Source organism: Populus trichocarpa, chromosome 13, assembly GCF_000002775.5.
Source record: "Populus trichocarpa isolate Nisqually-1 chromosome 13, P.trichocarpa_v4.1, whole genome shotgun sequence".
In the NCBI taxonomy this organism is placed as follows: domain Eukaryota; kingdom Viridiplantae; phylum Streptophyta; class Magnoliopsida; order Malpighiales; family Salicaceae; genus Populus; species Populus trichocarpa.
This window is the reverse complement of record NC_037297.2, coordinates 11,052,940-11,076,075: the sequence shown is the minus strand read 5'-3', so window position 1 is coordinate 11,076,075 and position 23,136 is coordinate 11,052,940. Positions and strand designations below refer to the sequence as shown.

Below are 23,136 nucleotides of genomic sequence, written 5' to 3'. Positions count from 1 at the left end.
TTGGTTGTATGAATGACTAAATCCTAGTTTGTTTTCATTTGTGGATGGAATGGGAATCGGCCCGGTTCAGGATCTCCCCACCCCGAATTACTTTTATTTTATTTTTGATAAGCGACAAGCAAACAGCTTTGTCTTTTCTTTTCTGTTTCCGGTAAACTTTTTATTTTTCACGTTTAGATGCACTACTACATAATTTACCCATGCTAAGTTATGGTTTATTTCAGTTTTTTTTTAAATGTTAAATATTAATATTTAAGTATTGGTAATGTGTTCTAAAGAAAAAATAATAATTGTATAGGTATTAATACGATATAACCCGGTCAATTTGACAAATTTAAAAACAACTTGAACAATTAGAAGAAAAAAAAATATAGTTTGGATAATAAAAAATTCAAGAAAATATTTTTTAAAAAAAAATTGAAACGACATTATATTTGATCGATCCGGATCAACTCAAATTAACATGCAAAATTTGTAACTCGGATCATGAGACCATGATAACTTTATAGAAAACAAATTAAAAAAAATATCGATTGATCAATCAACTCAATATTGAAGAATAAAATTATAAAAAAAATCAATTATAAAATGACAAAAAAAAAAACTAGAGTCAACTCGGGTTAAACATGGATTATGAAACCATGATAACCCAATAAAAAACAAATAAAAATAAATTATGAAACTCAATTCCTAATCAATCCAACATTTAAAGATGAGATTGAAAAAAAAATCAATTAAAAAATGGACTCGAGTCAACGCAGGTTAACCCACAAAACTCTTGTCTCGGATCATAAGACTGTGATAACCTCATAAAAAGTAAATTAAAATAAATTATAAAAACTAATTCTCAATCAACCCAAATAGTAAATGAAAAAATTGAAATAAAAAATTCAATTACAAAAAAGAACAAAAAAAACTCAAGTCAATCAAGTAAACCCGCAAAACTAGTGATTCATGTTATAAAACTGCGATAACCTCATAGAAAAAAAAAATTATAAATTTCAACCCCTAAAAATCCAATGTTAATGAATGGAATTGAAAAAAAAATTCAAAAATTTCAAAAAAAAATAAAAACTAAAAATTATTCCAATAAATATTAATTTATGAGGAGGTTAACAGTGTTTCCCCACCTCAATTAGTTTTTTTTTAATTACCTTCTAGTATCCCAAATGGTAAAAATGTTATTGCTAACTATTAGATAATTTTTTTTAATTCAGTTTATTGTTTTTTTTAGATATTATAATAGTTATGGAGATTTTAAATAAAGAATTATAAAAAATAAGAAAATAAATAAATAAATATGAAAAAGTGAGTTTTTTATTAGTTGCTTTGAAGTAAAAGACAAAAATGAAACTTCTTCAAAATTTTAGAGATAAGATTAGGAAATTGTAAACGGGGAGAAATGTAACATTGATGAAATTATGAAGACAAAAATAAGTTTACTCTCAATTAAAAAAAAAAAAGTTGCTGCCCCGTGAATTGAACTTGAAATTAATATTAAATTGCCATAAAATGAGCAAACCCATTTTCCAAAAAGGTAAGAAATATTCTAAATATTTTTTTGATTAAGAAACTAATTATAAATAATTCACAAAATATAGAAATTCTTCCTAAATAATAAATAAATTTTATTTTATTTTGTTAAAAATTATAATTAAATATTTAAAATAGGTAGATTAAACCTTTTTAGCAACTGAAGTAAAAAATTATAATTTTTTAAGAGTTTGATGATAAATTAGGAATGTGTTTTCAATTGACCCTTCTAATAATAAGTTAGATTCACTATATTAAAATAATAATATTTTTGAAGTAGTGTAGATTGTAAACACCCGGTTTTAAAAAGAAAATAAATAAATAAATTTTTAGAATAATTATTTTAAATATTAATCGAAATAGGATATCCGGTTAAATGAAAAACACTCAAATTAATTAAAAAGAAGCATAGTAGTAATTTTGGAGGAGACAAAGGGGACGGGTATAAAAGGCCATTGGCTTCCTTTGAAAACCAAGGTGGCCGGCCATTAGAAAGGAAAGTAGAGAGGAAGATTTCATATATTTTTTTCTTGAAAAATCTCATTAAAAACACTTAAGAAGGGATAGATTAAAGTGTTAAAAGGAGATTTTGAGTGATCAAAAAACCTAAATTAAGTGAATTGGGAAGTTTTAGTGTTTGAGAAAGTACTTGGAAGCTAAGAGGAAAAGGTAAAGAAAAACTTGAATTTTTTTTATGTGATTTACTCTAAATTTCTAGCAAGTATTATGCTTAACATGATGGATTGTGATTTTTCCATGCAATGAGCTTGAATTAGTGTAATGTATATTATGGAATTTAGAGTTTTAATGCATTAAATGGTTTGAATGATGATATTAATGTTTATTGATGGTTAGTGACATGAAAAATGATGGGTAAAGTATTAAATGTTGGAGATTTAAAAAAAATTTATACCTTCCCTTGTATATGGATTTTGACCAACACTAGTAAAAGGAGGGATGAGATTTTTGAACTCAATTGATTAGGAAATCTTGTTAGTAAGTATTAATACAAGTGTTTAAGAATATATAAGAATTAAATTGCTCAAAATTTTAAACAAATACCATAACCCATATTAGGTGAAGGTTTTGGCTAGGAGGAGGGAATATGACATTGATAAGAATGATGGAATTAGTTTATATTTTCGTATAAGATTGGGTTATATTAGAGTAGATAAACTTGACTAAGACAAATTAAATCTATTCTTGTGAACATAGTTTTCAGACTCGGCCCGATCCAAGGCCCGGGTTCCGAGTTTTGACCGGGTCACCAGGTCGGCCGAGTCAATTCTTTTTTTTTCAAAATCAAAACGACGTCGTTTTAGTATAAAAACAAAAAAAACAAAAGTCAACGGGTTGCAACCGGGTTTTGCCGGGTCATCGGGTCAACCTGCCGGGTCTTTCCTTATCCTATTTGTTCTTTAACCCGGCCCGGTTCCAGCCCCGGGTCGGCCGGGTCCCGGGTCGACCCGTCAGACCAGGTCGGGTTTCAAAACTATGCTTGTGAAAGAAAAATAAACAAACAAGAAATAAAAGGAAATTTCATGAGGTAACGGGGAATCATGGATAACTAAGGGAAGATGCTTGCGTAGTTAGAATAAGAGTATCATATTAAGTTAAGTATTGATTTTGTGATAATTTAATTAAGGTTCCAAGTTATTAAAAAGGATTAGTAATATATGGGTCTTATATTCATAAGGGATATTACTGCAGCTAGACCCCGAGCATGGAGCAAGAGCAAGCACGTCGTGATTGACAGGTAGGTGTATACAACTTATTAATTTTTATTTATAATAGCTTGTAGTGTCAAAATGTCAACTTATTATATGGATAGACTATGTATTTAGTTTAAAAGAGTAAAAGGAGAAAGAAATGGAAGAAAAGTGGAATTGATTAGCTGTCCCGATTAATAAGAGCTAATGATGTCGATGAAATTAAATCTACATCGGCATTTACTGGAATCTCGATTACCTACTCCAAAGTTGAAAAGTCAATGATACCCATGTGGCACATTAATATCAGCAAAACCATGATAAAATAACTAATGATACCAACAAGGTTGCGTTGGTGTCGGCAAAACTATTACTTGATTAGTTGTTCCGAGTGATGTGGGCTAATGATGTCAATAAGGTAACATTGACATTGACATACACTTGAATTGATTAGTAGCTCAAGGTGGTGGTAGCTAATGATACCTAGAGGAAAAGGTGTCGGCATGTTCTGATTAGTCATCTAAGTGTTGATGGCTAATGATATCGGTGTTAGAAGTGATATTGACATTGATTGGTCTATCCGGATTAGGGATGACCAATGATATCAGGGCATCTGATATCAGCATTTACAAATTATGATAAAAGATGATAATGACATAGTTATCCGAAAATAAGAAGAGAAAATAATAATCAATCAACAATGCGGATGATATGTGGGAAAACATATAAAATGTAGTCGTGTATTGGTGGAATATAATACATTGAATTTGAGAAGGTATATAAAATATAAATAGATTTAAATTTTTATTATGATTTTTTTTTCAGGGCTTTCATCTTCCTAACTGGAGTAGATCTATTTAGTTATACCTATGTCCTTATAGACTAGATGTATTTTTTTTCTTTTGGATATGTAATGAATTTTAAATAAAACATGTAAACCTTAATATTAGAATCTAATCTATGTAAAAACATTTGGATGATAATTTTTTATTACTTAACTATTTTGGAATTGATATTAATCATTTATCTCCTTTAAATTCTCTAAATAGTTTTATTTTATGGTTGTGAATTAAGCATTAATGAAATTAAAAAGTAGTATAATTTGTCTTATCTTATTTTTATGAGAATTATACATGAACAACAATGTAATTGATATACATTGCCTTATTATGTTATTAAGACATTATGCTTGAGGTATTGTTGATGTGATGATTGTTTTGATCTGGAATGATTGGATCAAAGGTTGAAAATATATTTAGTGTTAAACAGGATTTTGTCAATAACTTGAAATATTTTAAATATAGGGGAAACTTTGCTGAAATTTCGGTAGAAATTTTTTAATGAGAAATTTCAAAAAAAAAAACTTGTATTTTGCTATGTTTAAAGTATTCGGTGTTTTGAAAAAAACAAAATGGGGATGTTACATATATAATTATTAGCTATTTGACTCGCGTTTCATCGTGAGTCATAAATTTCTTTTTAAGAAAAAAACCTGAGTATACAATCTATTTTGATATTTTGTTTTACGTAAAAAAATCTAAAGTATAAACTGAAAAGCTTATCTAGACATCAAATCAAATAAATTAATAATCATCTATGTAAATAAAAAAGAAGTCATTGACAATAACTAAAAGAGAAACTAGAAAAATTGATAGAGGGATATAAATCAAGAGATTTGATTTTGTAAAATGAGACATTTACTCATTGGTGTCTACTAGATTTCTTTATTAAAATCAATATAAGATAATAGAATTAGAAACACATATGAAAGTGAGTGAATAAAAGAAAAGGAAAAAAAATATGATACAAAGCCGGACATATCAAAAATATTATTTTGAAATAAATATTTTTTATATAAAATAAAGCTTATCTGTATAAAATTAAAACAAATCTTCAAAAATCAAATACAAAACAAAACATATTAAAAAAAAATCTATATCCAAAAAAGGCCTGCAAAACTCATGGTTTAAGTTGTGAAACTGGGATAAACTAATAGAAAAGAAATTGAAGATAACCACAAAATAATTTTTTTATAAAAAAAACAATTAATGTAGAATGATAAAATCATAAAAGAAAATGAGGAAAAAATGGATCCCTAACTGTGTTAACTCTTAAAATTCATGACCTGTGTTATTAGATCGGAAACATGACAAATAAAAAAATTACAAAACCTAATCCCGAACAACTCAAATGTCGAAGGATGAAACCGGGAAAAAAAATCAGTTACATAAAAATATGTAATTAAGAGAATGTGGTGAAAATCAAAATAAAAAGTAAATTAGAGGGTATAAAAAAATAAATTAGAGGGTTAAATTGAAAAGAAAAAAACTTTAACAAAAGAAAAAAGAAATCAAAAGAATGAGGGATATATTGGAAAAAATAAAACAACATAAACTTTGATTGAAGGATGAAATCGAAAATCAATAAAATTTTAATAAAAGAGTCAAGGGAAAAAATCAGAAATCAAAATAATAAGAAGCAAATTGAAAAAAAAAATATGACAAATTGTAATTTAAGGACTAAATTGAAAATATAAAAAACTTTTCTAAAATGACTAAGGAAGAAAATAAGCAATAAAAAACATAAGGACTGAAATTGAAAAACAAAAAGAAATGAGGATAGACATGAACTTTCTCTAGTAGAGAGAGAAAAAAAGAAAAAACAAACGACCACCTGTAACAAATTGTCTATCAACATCCACTACGCACTGCACCAAGATGAAGAGGATGTTGTGGCACTTCTAAAGACACAGTGCAAGGCCAAGTTTGGCCATCGAATGGCGCCGCACATGTTGTCCAAAGTGTGCGGACGCCACCCACACGTTGGCTCGTGTTGAGCATACACCAACAACTTTTCAGAATAAAAAATTCAAAATTCAAAATAAAAATATCAAAATGCCCCTCTTAACCTTGGAAATTACAAATAAACTCATGTGAAATGACAAAAACACTCCTAAATACATACCTTATTTTTTTGTCTTTTCTAAGGGCAAAGTTGTATTTTAATTATAGCCTAATAAGGGAAAAACCAAAAAACCTATTGGTCAACAACTCAAGTTTTTTTACTTTAAGGGCAAAGAAGTATATTTATTGTTTTAATGTTTGTGAAAAGACAAAAACACAATTGGTCAATAATTATATTTTTTGTTGACTTTGAGGGTAATAACATAATTTTACCGTGCAAAACAAAAATAAAAAAGACTCGGATATGCTTGAACGATCTTATAATGACCAATGAACCACTAAAAAAAGATCAAATTACCCCCACAACCAAGGGCATCATTTTTTCTATCAAAGGATAAAATAATAATTTTACTGTAATAATTCATAATAAATTATATACAGTGATACAATAAAATAAAATAAAAAAACTCTGCACTATATATTTTTGTTAAATGTGTGCATGTGTCCTACATTACTCAACGTTTTCCTTTTATACTTACTTACCTTATATTGTCCTTTTCCCTCTAATAAGTATGCCTTAGGTGGCCTTATTATAGCCATCTATGTTTTTTCAGGTATATATTATATGATTTTTTTAAAGCTATGATGCGGGTGAGATAAATTCTTTTGAATGTAAAAAAATAAAAATGATTTAGATATTGGTAATATATTTTCTTGTAAAAAAATTATTTAAATTATATGGAAATTGATTTGATGTGACTCGATCTAACTGACGAGTCTAAAAACAACCCAGATAACTAGTATAAATATAGTTTGACTAAAAAAATTGAAAATGATATTCTTGTTAAATATTGAGACGACAACATATTGAATCAATTCGGATTAATCTAGGTTGACATTTTAAATCTACAACCTAGATCATGAGACTTTAATAACCTCATTGAAAACAAATCGAAACAAATTATAAAATTTAATTCCTAGTTAACCTAATATTGAAAAAAGACATTGGAAATATTTCAATTAAAAAACATATTAAAAAAATAATATAAGTCAGTACGGGTTAACCTATCAAATTTATGACCCGGTTCATGAGATTAGAATAATCTTATAAAAAGTAAATCAAAATAAATTATGAAGCATTTATATTTAATTTTATCTGCATTTATTTTAAATTCTTTAACGTTATAATGATATTTAAGAACACTTGATATTAAAAAAAAAATTTAAATCTATGAGACCGGTATATAGCCCATTTAAAAAAATAAGAAAAAAATTACTAAGTATAAATTTCAAAACAATCTAATATTAAAATAAATTGAAAATAAAAAAAGTTAGTAAAGTGTGAAATTAAAAAACATAAACAAAAAAATAATATTTTATATGTGTGACCGCAACGATTTAACCAAACTCTTTTTGGTTAATCAATGATTGACTTTTTTAATTGGTTTTTTTTAATTAATTTTTTTTACACTTTAAGTTAAGTTGATAATATATTAAAATTAGACAAATTAGTTATTCGCTAACACAGACTCATGTGACAAGGCTAATATAAAAAAGTTTATAATACAAATTATTTACTGTAAAATATATTCAATTAACAATAACCATCTTTTACTCATTACTATTTCAATTTGATTTATTTGGTCTTCTAAAAAAAACCGCTGCAGCAATCCGATTATATATATATATATATATATATATATATATATATATATAAACTAACCAAATTAATTAAAAGAGAATCCGAGGGAAGAGAAATTAATTAATTGGGAACAATATAAAATACATATATGAAAAGAAAAAACCCTTTGCCCAGAAATTTATATTTTATATGACAAGACACAAGATCAGGAGAAACAATAACAACAAATCTAAGCAGAAAAGAGAGATGAGGAACTCTAAGGACAAAAAGGTCTGCCCGAACGAGTTCTATGACTAGGAATGATGAAATGCCTTAACCTCCCTTCCTGCTCAGTCAAGTATCCTTCACAAAGAAAAGCCTTGGAGAATTTATCCTCCACAACTCTATCAACATCATGCACAAACACATCAGTCTCTCCATTCTCTCTGTTCCTAGCCATCAATCCAGCCGTGTAGATTGCAGTCATCCTCCCTGGTGCCTCGTCATGATACCCAGTGGGTGCATCCACCATGATCAAGTCCCATTCCATGTCATAAATATCACTAGGGAACCCTTTAAGAGAAAGCTGGCACTTGGAGAATCTGGGGTCGCTTACAACTTTGCATTCATCTCCCATTCCTGTCTCCATGAGCCCATCTGCCTGATGCACTCTGGTGTCGTACGTCACATGGTAGGCCTCTAAAGAGGGCAGTTTCTCTGTGATTTGCTCAATCCAAGCCTTGTCTTCTTCCAGGAAAACAGTTCGGCCACCATGATTTAGAGATGTCCACATTAGACTGTCATGACCAAGACCAAAGACTAGGAAATTGCAAGGTGACTTTTTCTCCAGGACCCTTAATGTGACCGAGATTTCTTTGAGGGTTTGTTGTGGGGTGATGTTCGTTGTAACGTAATGGACAAGAGCATTGGCTAAAGAAGGTGGGGTTTTGGTGCATGTTGGTGTCAGGGGAAGAGAAGGGCAGGCTGGTGTTGATGGTTTGGGCTGATCTTCTTCATCAGTGGACAGACTTGATGATGGGTTTGTTAGGTCATCATTTTCTGCTTTGGGGGATGGATTTGATCTCGGAGATGAGAAGCTTGACCAAGCTACCAGCACAAGGAAGAGAAGAAAGAATAAACTGAGGGTGATGATCTTGATGTTAATGGGAGATTGGTTTTTGTTGGGTCTCATGGTTCTTGACGTCTCTGGTTTTTCTTTGGATAGAGAGAGAGAGAGAGAGAGAGAGAGAGAGAGGAGGGAGAGAGGAAAAGGCTCTTGTGGTGGGTACTTGATGATGAACTGAGGCCATCCAAGTCTATATTGATGAAAGGAGCTGATAGGAGACAAGAAATTATTTCTTTTTTTTTTTCTTAGAGAAAGGTATAGGTGATAAAATAATGCTATGATCTGTTCTTGTATGTGAAGATATTGGCAGTTGAAGAAAACTCAATTAATTATTAATTTGTAAGGTCAAAAGTAGCACCAACCCATGATAATGGAGATTGATTTCTGGCGACATTTCATTGGAGAAACAAGAAGGGAAGTGACATGAAAATGGAAGGTGGGTCAATTATTTTTTCTTGGATGTTAAGCTGTGTTTGGTACGGGGGTAATGAGTGATTTTCAAATATTTTAATTTGAAAATATATTAAAATAATATTTTTTATTTTTTAAATTTTATTTTTTACATAGCTTTTATAGCTTTTTTTTAAATAATCTAAAAATATTAAAAAAAATCGCAAAAACAATCTTAATCTTCGAAATGAAGCAAGGAAGGTAGGAAACATGGAGGGCTTGATGCTGACAAGAAAGCAAATAACATGCATGGTTGGTGTATCTGTTGGTGTGGTTCAATAATTATATGTTTATTTTATTTTTATTTCTTATTATCTTATAGATTCATGTGAAGTAGTTGGAGGAGGTTTATGATGGTACCATGATTATTTCTCCCACATAAAAAAGGGGTATATGTGCTGTCTTTAAGCCCTTTATTATTATATTTTAAGAGCTGAAAAGGATTTTTTGTTTTCTATTTCTTTGAATATGAGAGGTCTTGTTTTGAGGTTTATATTATTTTTTTCAGTTACTTTATTTTTTTTAGAACTAGTTTGCCTGAGGATTCTAAAATTAACGATTATATAAATCTTCAGTAACTCTAAAGTTTATGAAATTCAAACCAATTACTTCTAAAAAATAAATCTAGAAATTAACTAGTTGACCTAAATCTCTCTCGAGTTTGATTATTTTATTTTTATCTCTCGAGATCGATTACTTTATTTTTGTGTCTGCTTAATTAATTATTGGAGATTGGGATGAAATGTAAGTAAAGTAATCATAACTGCGAACTAATATATATATATATATATATATATATATATATATATATATATATATATAAAAGAAAAGAAATGCTTGTTGGACTGATTTTTTCTCTCCTTACAAATCTACAGCAAATTATGAATTAAATAGATGAAAATATGCATAAATAAATTACTGGGATTTCTAGGCTCGGTCTCATTCATCAATCTCGGAGTAATTGATGATGGATGAAAAGGAGGAAGAAATCTGATAAATTAATAATATTGATTATATAATATTTTTATTTGATTTGAATGATTAATTAATAAATTTTCATGAATATAAAAATATTAACTTATAAAGATTTAACTCTTTGTGTGTTATGCACCCTCCAGCAATATTTAATTTGTCCAGTTCTATTTGAATTTTAGTAGAGCCGTTTTTCTTTATTTATTTAAATTATATTTTACCAAAATTCATATTTTTGACTCATCCTGAGAACATCTAGCATATAGTGAAGGTACAATTAGCATTTATAATTGTTAAAGTTATTATTGTTTTAAGTGTTTTTTACTTGAAAATATATTAAAATAATATTTTTTTATATTTTAAAAATTATTTTTAATATTAGAACATTAAAACAATTGAAAACATAAAAAAATAATTTAAAATAAAAAAAAATTGTTTAAAAATAGTTTTGAATTGCAAAAGCAAATGTGCTCTTAAAATTTCTCTTTCCACTAGAATAGATTGGTTCAGAGGTCAACATCTCCCACTCTCAGGAGTTAGAACTTAGCCCTCTAATATATTTAAAAAAAAAAAACATTATTGAATATTCCCTCAAACAAAAACTATAATCATCCTTGAAAGAGACGCTAAGTAAAAAATTTGGAATTTTTCTTTGAAGGTTTCAAGCTTACATCCATGAAAGATTTGTGGGAATATAGAAATTGGGACAGACTACCTTCCACTGTTCAATTCAAAACTCGTAGGAGTTAATCAGGAGGAAAAAAAGAAAAGAAAATAACTTAATTCAGAAGATAATAAATGAAGGGGGAAAAAAGAGCGAGAAAAGGTCCCAAAAGGCCGCTTTCTTGCCCTTTTTATAATGGGCTTATTGAGCCCAACTTAAAGCAAAACAATCCAGCCCATATTTAAATAAGAGGCCGCTTTAGGCCTGGTCCAATAACATTCTCGATCCCTATTGTTAACCATTTCTCACATACCGAATCCAGTACTCCAAGTCTTTTCAAACACGTCCTTAAACTTTCAATTTGAACAACAAACGATCATCTGCCCAAGCTTGTCCAAAACGAGTGTTATTCTTAGAAATTCTGCGTGATTCTTAAAATTATTATTCAACTTAGACCGGGTTATTTGCTGGAAAGTAGTTTTATTTTGAAAAGTGAGTTTCGGGAAAGTAAATTATTTTTCGATGTTTGGTAGTATAATGAAAAATAAGTTGGAAAACATTTTCCAGTATTTGGTTATGTTATAAAAATGAGCTGGAAAATAACTTATTAATGTTTTATTTTTCTCGAGTTTATTAAAATAATGAGGAACACATCTTGCAAATTAAAAAGTTGAATGAGAATGAAATTGAAAAAAAATATAATTTCCTAAATTATCTCAAATAAAATAAATAATAGTAAAAATAATAGAGATCAAATCTAAAAAATAAAAAAAATAAAAGATGAAGAAATTAAAATAATAATAATTAACATTTCATAAATTATTTCAAATAAAATAAGCAACAATTAAAAGAATGAGGACTAAATTTAATAGATAAAAAATTTCAATAAAAAAAATCATAAGGAAAAAGCAAATAACAATTATAAAAATGAGGACCAAAGTTAATATAAAAATTAAATTTTAAGTGATGAAACTGAAAAATAAATATTCAAAACAAAAAAAAAAAAATATATATATATATATATATATAGCAATCAAAAGTTTGAGGACCAAATTTGATAAAATCAGCAAATAATATGACATTTCTGAATTTTTCACAACTTCCAGAAAGTTTTTCCGCCCAAAATAAAAGGAAAACACTTTCCTGAAAACTGAGCCAAATTTTTCTTTGACTGTAAAGTGTTTTCCGTTGACCAACTTTTCTATGGACAAACAAACATAGAAAAGTTTGGAAAGTGGTTTCCCGAAAACCACTTTCCAAAAAACAAACACAGCCTTAGTCCAACAAAAAAGGATGGATGCATAGAACCTTCAAAACTTGAGATCTTAGGCATCGTTTTGAGGTGGGGTTGGTTTTAAAAAACAAATGATTGTTTTTTAAAGCCTCAAAATAATTTTTTAAGTGTTTTTTTTTATCGTTTTGATGTGCTAATGTTAAAAATAGAAAAAATATATAAAAAATATTGTTTTGATATATTTTCAAGTGAAAAAAACTTCGAAAAGTATCGTGCACCATAATTTCAAACACGACCTTAGTTACATACTAGATTTGTGGCCCGCACTCTGATGCGGGCCAACCAGATTTTTTTTCAATGTAAAATTAAAAGATGAATATCAAATGTGAAGGAAAAAAAAATTAAAGGGGTGGGTCTGAAATCTTGAAGGGTTTGACATGAAATTCAAGGAGGAGGGAGATAAGAAGAAGAAAAAAAAAGATTCTAGTGTCAAACTAAAGGCGATTTTGGCGCAAACACAACCCCATCATGGAGGGAGCGTGAAGACCTTTCAAACGCGACCATGAAAGGCAGTGTTTGGTGACCAGAAGGTCTTGGACATGTTATCTAAAAGGCGCGGGCATAGTTTTGAAACCCGGCTCAGCCTGGCAGATAGACCCGGGACCCGGCCGACCAGGGGCTGGAACCGGGCCGGGTTGAAGAAAAAATAGAGGAAGAAAAAACCGGTGTGACCTAGCGGGTTGACCCGGTCAAAAACCCGGTTACAACCCGTTGACTTTTTTTTACTAAAACGACGTCGTTTTGATTTTTTTAAAAAAAATTGACCCAAGCGATCCGGTGACCCGGTCAAAACCCGGAACCCGGCCCTTGGACCGGGCTGAGTCTGAAAACTATGGGCGCAGGGGCCTCTCACTCAACACGCAATAGCATGTTTTTTAAAATAATATTCATTATATGATCAAATACAATAATGCCTCTAAGTAGCATTTACATTGACAATAAAACCAATGTAAAATGACAGCAAAACCTTTTTTAGAGAAAGTTATGTTGATTTTGTTTTTAAAGACAACAAAGTAATTTTACTATTTTAAAAAAAAAATTAAAAAAATAATAACATCCTTGATTGAAAGGCGATCTATTTTTTTTTATTCTAGGGTTAAATTAATAATATTACCTAAAAAAACAAATTTACTATCTTAACCTTGCATAAATTATTAAAAATAATTGTATCACGGTGAAAAGATTAATTTTTAGGCTAACGGTAATTTTTTCAAATAACTATTTCAATGAATAATGATTTATTTACAGAGGTATGGTAAAACCTTCTCTTTCTCTAGGTTTTTGTAAAAAAAAAATTAATTACAAGATATACCCTTTTAAGTTAACAGGTATTATAAAGACACTAATTAAGGACTTAATTATTATATGTTAAATGTTACAGAAATTAAAAGAAAAAATTTACTGTGCAGAGATGTTGAGGATTTACAATTATAAAGGAAAAGCTTATCTCAAAAGTGAAAAAAAAATGCAGAGATGTTGAGGATTTAATGTGCACAATGCATAATTTGTTATAGTCAAGTAATGGCATAAATTTCATTATCTACGAGAGATAAGAGTAATGCAGTGGAATGTTGTTGTAGCAAAATCTTGTGGCTGTAGCAGGAGTTCACTCATCATCAAGAACAAGAGAGTTGAGCTTGTTAATGTTTTTCTGCTCTTAACAATGTTGCTCGTTATGTGCTTTATCACCATGAATCTGCTCTATAAACAAAGTTTTGCTGACCCTGTTCGTGTTATGCTAGATGATCTTTTCTTTGGAGTTCATGATTTTATTTTATTTTGGTTTTTTCTTTACTTTTATAAAATCTTCAATAAAGGTTTATTCCATGGATACAATTTGGATTTTGATGATGTTTACGAAGTAAAAAAAACTACTGATTGTCAACCACCGAGGGTGTTTAGCAGTGCGATGAAAACATTATTTGTTCAAATTTTGAATTTTTTGAAATTGAAACACGAGTGTTTGCGCTAGCGTCTATGCAATTAAAGACACAAAAAGAGGAAATAAGAAATGCAACAGAGCAGGACTCAAAACCAGCAAGCTTCACGCTTGAGCTTCAATGATGCAAAGGTTAGAAACGAAACCCCATGGAAAAAAGAGAGGCAATCTTCCTCCAAATGGCATGGTGTGTAATTAAAAAATGTTTGCATTCCAACAGTTGAGTTCCAATCTTATGAAAAGATGCACTTAAAAGCTGATCAGAAGTAGAAGATGCACTTGATCCCATCACATTTCAAATATGGAAACAGAGGATTCTCCACATCAAAACAGAGCACAACACAGCACAGGGATTCAAGTTTTTATTATTTATTGACAAGAGAGGAACCCGAAAGCAAAAGAAGATTCAGAGAGCCTTGAGCATATCCTCAGCTCCACTGGAAGTAAAAGCTCCACCTTCCTCCAAATTAAGAACCTTGACAACCCCATCTTCAGCCAACAACGCATACCTCCTTGACCTCACTCCTAGCCCAACTGGCTTGTCACTCAAATCCAACTCACACCCTATTGCCTTTGTAAAATCCCCATTCCCATCAGACAAAAGCAGCACTCCATCATCTTTTATCCCCAAATCCTCCTTCCATGCTTTCATCACAAACGCGTCGTTCACTGATATACACGCGATTGTGTCTACCCCTTTTGACTTTAGCTCTGCCGATTTCTCCACGAAACCTGGAAGGTGTTTCTGGGAGCATGTTGGGGTGAAGGCGCCCGGGACAGCGAAAAGGATTGATTTTTTCCCGGATGTTAGGGAGGAGATTGTGGTGGTTTGGAGCTCTCCTTCGGAGTCAAAGTAGGAGAGGGTGGCTTCTGGGAGTTTGTCCCCGACAGAAATGGTGGCGGAGATAGTGGAGAATTTTCTGGTGGTGGTTCTCAGGGGCTTGGGTAGGCGGTTGGGTTTGAGGGGGAGAGATGAGAGGAAAGATTTGGCGGTGGCGGCGGTGGTGGATATTTGGGTTGGAGAGGAGAGGATGAGTCTGGAAATCGAGAACGAGGCGGCCATTGGACGCTCTGTTAGGGTTTGGTTGACGAAAGAAGTGTTTGAGTTTGAGTGGTTTTGATTTGACTACGATTATGTATTTATATATATATGGATTTGGTGCTGTGTTGGGCGGAGGATACAACCAAGGTGGTGAGGTGGGGGGACACGACCAAAGTATATATTTGACCCTATAGTTTAGAAAATTCTACACTTCGATCCCTACTTCTTGAGATTTCTTAACACTGTCTCGCCCTTATGTGTGGAACCCAAAGGTTCAATGTGTAGCATGATGGTACTTCGCTGAAATTGTGTTCGTTCTAGTGCCTGACTAATGCGTTCGGCAAACCAGTGAGAGAGGAGTATTGGATTGATTATGGATTCATCTAACCTTCCAGCCTAGGATCGATCTTTATGTTGTTTAAACCAAGTTGTGATTCACATGATGTTTCGACAAGTGATGAGCAGATGCCAGAGCTGCAAGTGAACGATTTGATTATCTTATACTACTACATGGGTGCATATACAACCTCTGCTGGAACCAAGTTCAATGGGTTCTACTCGTTTGTTGGTCCCATCTACCTTGCATATTCAGCACAAAATTGAAGCGGAAGAACATGATCTCTCTCTCATCTCCGTACAATAAGTTTGTGGGTCTCGTTCTATCCATGTAACAACTTCTTTGTAGCTGATTTTGTTTCGTCTACACATGCGCAGCAACACTGGCTTGTCAATTGTGAAAAAGCTCCTCTTTCTCACATTCAGGACTCTGGTGTTGAACTTGAAACTATGTTGCTGCTGCTGAATATGTTTGGAACAAATAAGCCAGTATCTTCTTATAGTCACCGATTTCCGCACCAGTGTTTGGGTCAATCAAGTATGGCACCTGTATGATACAAAGGGGAAAGAAAATTTGTGTATTTATTGCCCGGTCCCAAATAATATATGCAAAGAAAGATAAATGAATACTTTTTGTTAGTAATCTTTTCATGGCATAGGCAAATACTCCATAGATCATGCATGGGAAGCACTTATAATGGCTATGCCAGGAGGTAAGCAGTAAGCACTGCTTCCAAGTTAGGTTCAAGAGCCTTGAGCGTGTTGTAGGGCACTGCAATCATTAACTAATGCAGGCAGCAGGCATATGATGCAGCATTATGGCAAGCATAAAAATACATTTCTAGACAAACAAAAAACAGAGACTGACTGACTAAAAAAATTGTAAATAACGTAGATATTCTGCAAAGGCTGAAGCTGACCTCTTGGAATCCAGATGCATCAACTAGTAACTTTGTTCGCTGAGACCCTGTCCCGACATTTTGAAGGATATACGGAAGCTCCAATTCACATAGTGCCTCACGCACAAGTCTTGCATACTATAAAGAAGGAAAAGTCAGGAAGATAACATATTATATACAGCACAAAATTGATGCAAAATTCTTGCTTATTTTGGCCGGGTATTAAAAGGTAAAAAATGTGAGTATACTGTATATTACAACATGTGCTTTTGAGAATTAGCATTTATTTTGGCCCAATTATCCATCTGATAGTTGCAAAACTTGCAAAGTTAATCCATAAAACTGTCATCTCATGATAGCAAAATTGGGAGCAGGAATGTAGCTCTTAATTTAAGTATACGAACAAAGGTCAAGAAAATGTTTTTGGAATAATATTGCTCTAATTTCATGATAACTTCTCCTCGTTACCTTTCCTTAGTAAATTAAGTTTTTCTTTCTGTCAAAAACACAGTTCTTAATGGAGCTTCAATCAACAATGCAATCTGAAACTGCTAGGGTTCTGAATCAAGTTTGATAATCACTAGATTTAAATTTCTTTTGAGTTTTGAAATCCATGAAGAGTTCATCATGTTTCAGGAAACCAAGTTATAAAATATGAACCAAATAGGTCCTAGCACTTGCCGTCTCAAACTCAAGAGCAGGGAACTAGTGTTTCAAGATACCAGTTACTGCAATGTCAGTTTCATTACTCAGTCATATGTCAACAGTGAATTCAAAACCATTTGCTTACCGGATTGTTCTCGAATGAGAAAAGTTCCAGCTTCTTGGATGGTGGATCTAGTCTGGCCTTTTCCCACAAGGTCATTCCTCTACCTGCTCGAAGAATTGTTGGCATCCATCCTGTAAACAATGTGCTAGAGAGAATAGTCAAGTTAGACAAGCGAAAAGAGAACAGAACCATGACCAATTCACTAATTTTGGAGATCATTACCTTTCCAAAAGACCCATTGAGGGACTTCTACCTTTACCATATTGCTGAAATAGGTATTTCACAATGTCACCTATCAAAACGAGTATGAAAATAATGTGTCATACAACTAGGCTGTGAAAATATGTAACATTCTCCCATAACAATGACGTTGATAACACCACCAGGTTCGTGTTACGTCCCCTCACAAAATTTATTACATACATTCAGTGCTCATAACCAATGACAATGGTGAGAAGATTAATTTCATATCTTTTTTTTTCCCTGCCCAAAGATTTTTGCATTTTAGCGCCCAAAAACACAAAAGAAACTTTAACTGGAAAAAAAAGATAAACAAAACAAAACAAAAGGGAAAGGAAAGAAGGATCTATAGAAGGATCTATTAGATATACATACTATATCCATTAATTATGTTTCCTTCTCAATTCCTAAGCAATTTATTCAAACTCCAAACAAACCCAAAAAGTAAAACATACGATGGTCAATAACATCAGCATTTTATGCAGAAACCTGATCATCTTTTAGATGATTGCACCTATTCTATGCAAAGAATTTACCACAGTTGAAGGAGTAATCATTTAAAAGGTAATGCAAATAGGACTCTCGTAACATACCGGCCTGACTTCTTAAAGGAATATCTATTTCCAGAACTACTATACCGAAAAACCTATTAGATGGACCTTCGAACAAAAATTCAGTTAATGCATGAGGCATAGCCAATAGTTACAAAACCGCTCTACATGGGATCTTTAGATCTCTGGGCTGCCTGTTATCCTACTTCACAGCCCTAGCATACACGATGATAATTCCTCTTTATGCAATCCCCAGGAGAGGAAACGAGTTCACTTAAATATTAATGTGTAAATTTTTAATCTTGCTGACCAAAGAGACCTATAGTTTGCAACAAATTAATTGATAAACCACAGATTGAAATACAGGGAGAGGTAAGCTTTTTTCCCATAATTAATCACTTTTTTTTTTATTGTCATGCATCATTGAGGCCAACTATTTAGTATTGGCAATTGGAGAAGCAACAATACTTGGAAGACCAACTATTTAGTAATTATTAATCTAGGCCCCATAACTTGCACAAAATGATGCTTCATCACTTACCACTTTCATAAATTGAAACACCAGTGTTTGGGTCAACAAGAAAAGGAAACCTGCATGGAAAAATTTAGCGACTAAAGCAATTAGAAGCAAAAAAAAAAAAAAGAGGAAATAATGCAAACAAAACAAGATTCAAACAAATAAGCTTCATGCCTGAGCTTCAATAACACAAGTTAGAAATAGAGATTAAGAAATCAACACCATGAAAAGGCAACCTTCCACCAAATGGCATGTTAAATACGTGGTATGTACTTAATTTTTGCATTACTGGCATTGATATGAATAGCCACGACTCCAGACAAAGGATCAAAAAAGTCCAGAGACCCATTGTGACTTAATGCGACAGCAATACAGCTTATCACAAATTCACATAAAGCACAAATACATAATATAAAATCTTACTGAAGGAATCACATACTGCTCTTTACCACCAATTTTTCTGACTATTTCCCTATGCCTTACAGAGCCTTTAGGACAAGGATATACCTGTACATACATGTCAAAGGACTAAATGAGAAAAACTATATGAAAACCATTCTTCAAAGAGTTCATATTTAAGTTACCGAAACAGGGAAGGGACTTGAGATAGAACAAATAAATTCAACTCCATGTCTATTTTGCTTTCTAAAGATGAGTGCTAGGTCAAACCTGCACTCTGTGATAGCAAGCCCTAGACTTTATCATTGTGTTCTGTCATTTTTCTGGCCTTTTCACTTTCTCTACATAGAAAGTATTCAAGGCTGAAAATGAACAAGATTCACTATAATCTGAGGTGCAATTGGATCCAACCTGAAGATATGACCTTCTTCAGAAACAAACTACTTTAAAATCCAACTGATTTTATATCATATTTTCAATATCATAACTACATTATTGTGGTATACCAGGGCAACTCAAAAGGTTAAAGTATGACACCACAAACATAGACTTATTATATGATAGGCAGATGGTGTATGATACACTGCAAATGCACATTTAATTAGTTTAAGGGGCTACAGCACAAATTGGATACGTTCAAGACTCCATGCTGATTGTCAGTGTCGCACAAAAATCTAGGAATTGATTTTTAGAAACAGCATGTTTATTTTATCTTGATTTTCTTTTGGAGCCTAGAATGTAAAATGATGATAACTGAGTTCAAATCTTATGAAAAGATTCACTTCCTATTCTTAATCAGGATGATAATATGTTCACCAGAAGGAGATTATGAAAAATGCCATGATCGTCTTAGCCTCAAGGCAAATCAGCTCTTGGGTATTCAACACTGAAAGGTGGGAAATACCAGGAAATTGGGAAGGAATGTGTGCTTAGCTCATAATAGAAAGATAAAATGTGAACTATGAGACTTTATTGGGATAACAAGACAGCAATTAAACTTGCCTACAAGGCTACAACCTATATCAACATCACAACCAAGCCATCCTGAAATAAATAGAAGGTCATTCCTCACCTCTGTGGAAAGATCCAGCTCAGTCATTGCCTCTCGGACCCTCCTGCAAAAGGGGCATGCTTCTGTACAAAAAGAACATTCGATTTTAATTTGAAAATCCCAATCCTAACAAAACAAGCAATAACCCTTTTCAAAATATTAAGCCATCACTAATCATAAATGTACTACATAGCATAAAAAAAGAGTTAGAAGCATGCAAGTCCTAGCACATACTAGAATCTGATGTGTAAATAATTTGCTACTTAGTCATGGTCTATCGATTATACACTACAATGGCACAGATCATATGGTTAAATATTGTTGATCCACTTAAAAAGAGGAAGAAAAGGTACATTCTCTACATATCATGCAGTATGAACAACAGTGTTATTGGAATGCTGACCATGCACTTGGAACGAAACATACCAAATTCATACAGTTGCAAAGGTTTAGGAGGATCTGAAATGGTTGTCTCTTGGTTGTTCAAATTCTCTGATAACGATCTTGATCCCCATGGAAGTCGTGCCAAGGTAGACAAGGAAGACGTTGCTACCTACTATTAAACAACAAATACGAATAAATAAAATTGTTCAGGAATTTAAGCATTTCCTAATCATGCATTCAATTCCTACACTGGAAAGTTCCATAAAAAAATTTGAGACTATGGTGCATGTCATTTCAAACACTTCTAATACAAATTGAGCAGGAATATCGACTGAAACCAACAATAGCGACGGGGCTAAAAGAGATAATTATTGTTAATGAACTGTTAACAGCAAGCAATGGATGCTAAAACAAGGGAACTGTCCGAAGAGATTACCTCTAAAGTATAATTCCGTTCTTGAGAAGGATCACCTCCCTGCAAGAAAGAACCAGACCCTAATAAAATGAAGCACAAAAAGATCATTTTAAACCCCTAAATTTCTGAATGATTATAAGGATTATGCCCATACACGATAAAATTTCAATCCCAACAGAAGTATGTATTGCATACACTATAAAAACACAAGTTTTCTTATATATTGCACATGGACCAACAAAAAGAAAAAGTTTCAACCTTCATAGCCAAGATCAAAACTTTCATGTTCCAATCCAGTTTAGTAAATAACATGAGAGTTTCAGCATAATCCATGTAAAATGTTGAACAAGTGAAACGAAAATGTTGATATCTTTAGTTAGGAGCTGTTGAAGACACTTACAGAAAAGAGCTTGAGAAGAGGGCAAAGAAAAGACAAGAAACTATTTGTACTTGATGATGATGATGATGAGCCATCACTTGAAGCTGAGACACTTTCAGTTGTATCAGAATCAGGAGATTTGACATGAAATCTTTTTCTGAGAGAAACCCAGTTCCTATTGCTGAAGAATTTAAGTGGGTGTTTGTGGTTTAGTGTGGAAACTGGAATTGAAGTGAGTGGGAAAGAAAAACTATTGTTTGGGGCGGGTGAAGTGGTGGAGGGATGGAGGGAGAAAGGAGAGGATTTTGGAGATAACAAGGACATGATTTTGTGTGGTGGTTATGCTGAAAGCGGACCAAACATGGAAGAAAGATACTCACGAAGTAGGCCCAGGTGAGAAGATTTTTATGCAGAGCAAAAACCAGCCATGGAAACAAGAAAGTGCAAATGAAACAACGAAAAACTTGGATTGTTATTGTCCCGAAAACAAATCAGATGTTTCATTACTGGTTTAAGGAACCAAATGCATTTGACCAACGATCACTTTTATGGCAAAACAATAGAAATCATGAATTCAATTGATTAATACTAAAAATTCTTAAAAGGTTGAAATGCTCTTAATGCAATTATCACTTTTCAAATAAAATCCTTCAAATTTTTTTTTTTTTTTTTTTTTATAATATACAGTTTCTGGTAATTAAATTTATGCCATGTGACGAACACCACCTGGGTTCAGGGTTAATTCAGTTTTATTTTTTAAAAAAAAGAAGCAAAAAATATGTTTTTTCACTGACTTGCCGTGAGCCACTCGCCACAAGCCGAGCCTTAAGTTACCGGATTGACATGTTAAGCCAAAGCCGAATCTTATAACTAGGGTGGTGTATGAGTGATAAGTTGATATTAATTAGCCTTTAATCTATATGATTTCATTAATTAATATATCGATCTAATTGTTATTCATTTTAATATTTATAATCTTTATATCACTTTAAAAGACCTGGTTAATGATTCTTAAAATGAAAAATTTATCATAAAACTAACTTAATTTCTAGAGTAACTTGAAGCGTTTAATATATATATTTTTTATTGTTTTAGTTTCACAAAATAAACATAAGATATTTTAGATGAATAAAGTTAAATTGCTAAAAAAAAATTAAGAGTGACAAGGAACCTAATAATTTGCCATTTTTTTTATTTTAGTTGAAAAAAATGAAATACATTAAGTAGAAACTCATAAACAATAAAACAATAACAGTTAAAAAGACATACAGTAACAAATAAAATTTGACAGTAACACTTGTATTTTTCCTTGTTTTATTTACACAAAATAAGCATAAGATATTTCAGATAAATAATGCTAGATTGCTAAATATTTTATAAGGGCGATAAAGAACCCATAACCTTCCATTTTTCTAGTTTTAGGTGAAAAACATGAAATAAATGAAGCAAAAACATTTAAACAATAAAACAGTAAAAGTTCAAAGAACAGAGAGTAACAAATGAAATTTGATAGTAACGCTGATATTTTTCTTGTTTTATTTATATAAAATGAGCATAAGATATTTTACATAAATAATATTAGATTGCTAAATATTTTATAAGGGTGATAGGGAACCCTATGACTTGCATTTTCCTTGTTTTAGTTGAAAAAAAATAAAATACATGAAGAAGAAACCCTTAAACAATAAAACAATAAGAGTTCAGAAGACAGAGAGTAAAAGATAAAATTTGACAATAATGCTTGTATTTTTCCTTATTTATTTATATAAAATGAGCATAAGATATTTCAGATAAATAGTGCTAGATTACTAAATATTTTATAAGGGTGATAGAGAACCCTATGACTTGCATTTTCCTTATTTTAGTTGAAAAAAATGAAATACATGAAAAAGAAACACTTAAACAATAAAAACAATAAGAGTTCAAAAGACAGAGAGTAACAG

General features: G+C 31.6%; 3 protein-coding genes across 3 annotated transcripts; all 3 read right to left on the bottom strand.

Annotated features, from left to right (window-relative positions):
• Positions 1 to 7,876: 7,876 nt before the first annotated feature.
• LOC18104325 (glucuronoxylan 4-O-methyltransferase 3) lies at positions 7,877 to 9,183 on the bottom strand. The gene has a single exon (XM_006376086.3). The coding sequence runs from the start codon at positions 8,956 to 8,958 to the stop codon at positions 8,044 to 8,046; it is 915 nt and encodes a 304-aa protein (XP_006376148.3). The 5' UTR covers positions 8,959 to 9,183; the 3' UTR covers positions 7,877 to 8,043.
• Positions 9,184 to 14,381: 5,198 nt separating this feature from the next.
• On the bottom strand, positions 14,382 to 15,345 carry LOC18104326 (peroxiredoxin-2E, chloroplastic). The gene has a single exon (XM_006376087.3). The coding sequence runs from the start codon at positions 15,272 to 15,274 to the stop codon at positions 14,618 to 14,620; it is 657 nt and encodes a 218-aa protein (XP_006376149.1). The 5' UTR covers positions 15,275 to 15,345; the 3' UTR covers positions 14,382 to 14,617.
• Positions 15,346 to 15,728: 383 nt separating this feature from the next.
• LOC18104327 (uncharacterized) lies at positions 15,729 to 21,812 on the bottom strand. The gene is made up of 10 exons (XM_006376088.3): positions 21,215 to 21,812; positions 20,836 to 20,874; positions 20,442 to 20,568; positions 20,037 to 20,098; positions 19,005 to 19,072; positions 18,590 to 18,639; positions 17,480 to 17,549; positions 17,279 to 17,402; positions 16,510 to 16,626; positions 15,729 to 16,136 (listed from the first exon to the last, which is right to left on the bottom strand). Exons 1-10 carry the CDS (start codon positions 21,515 to 21,517, stop codon positions 16,038 to 16,040), a joined length of 1,059 nt encoding a protein of 352 aa, XP_006376150.3. The 5' UTR covers positions 21,518 to 21,812; the 3' UTR covers positions 15,729 to 16,037.
• Between the last annotated feature and the right edge of the window lie 1,324 nt (positions 21,813 to 23,136).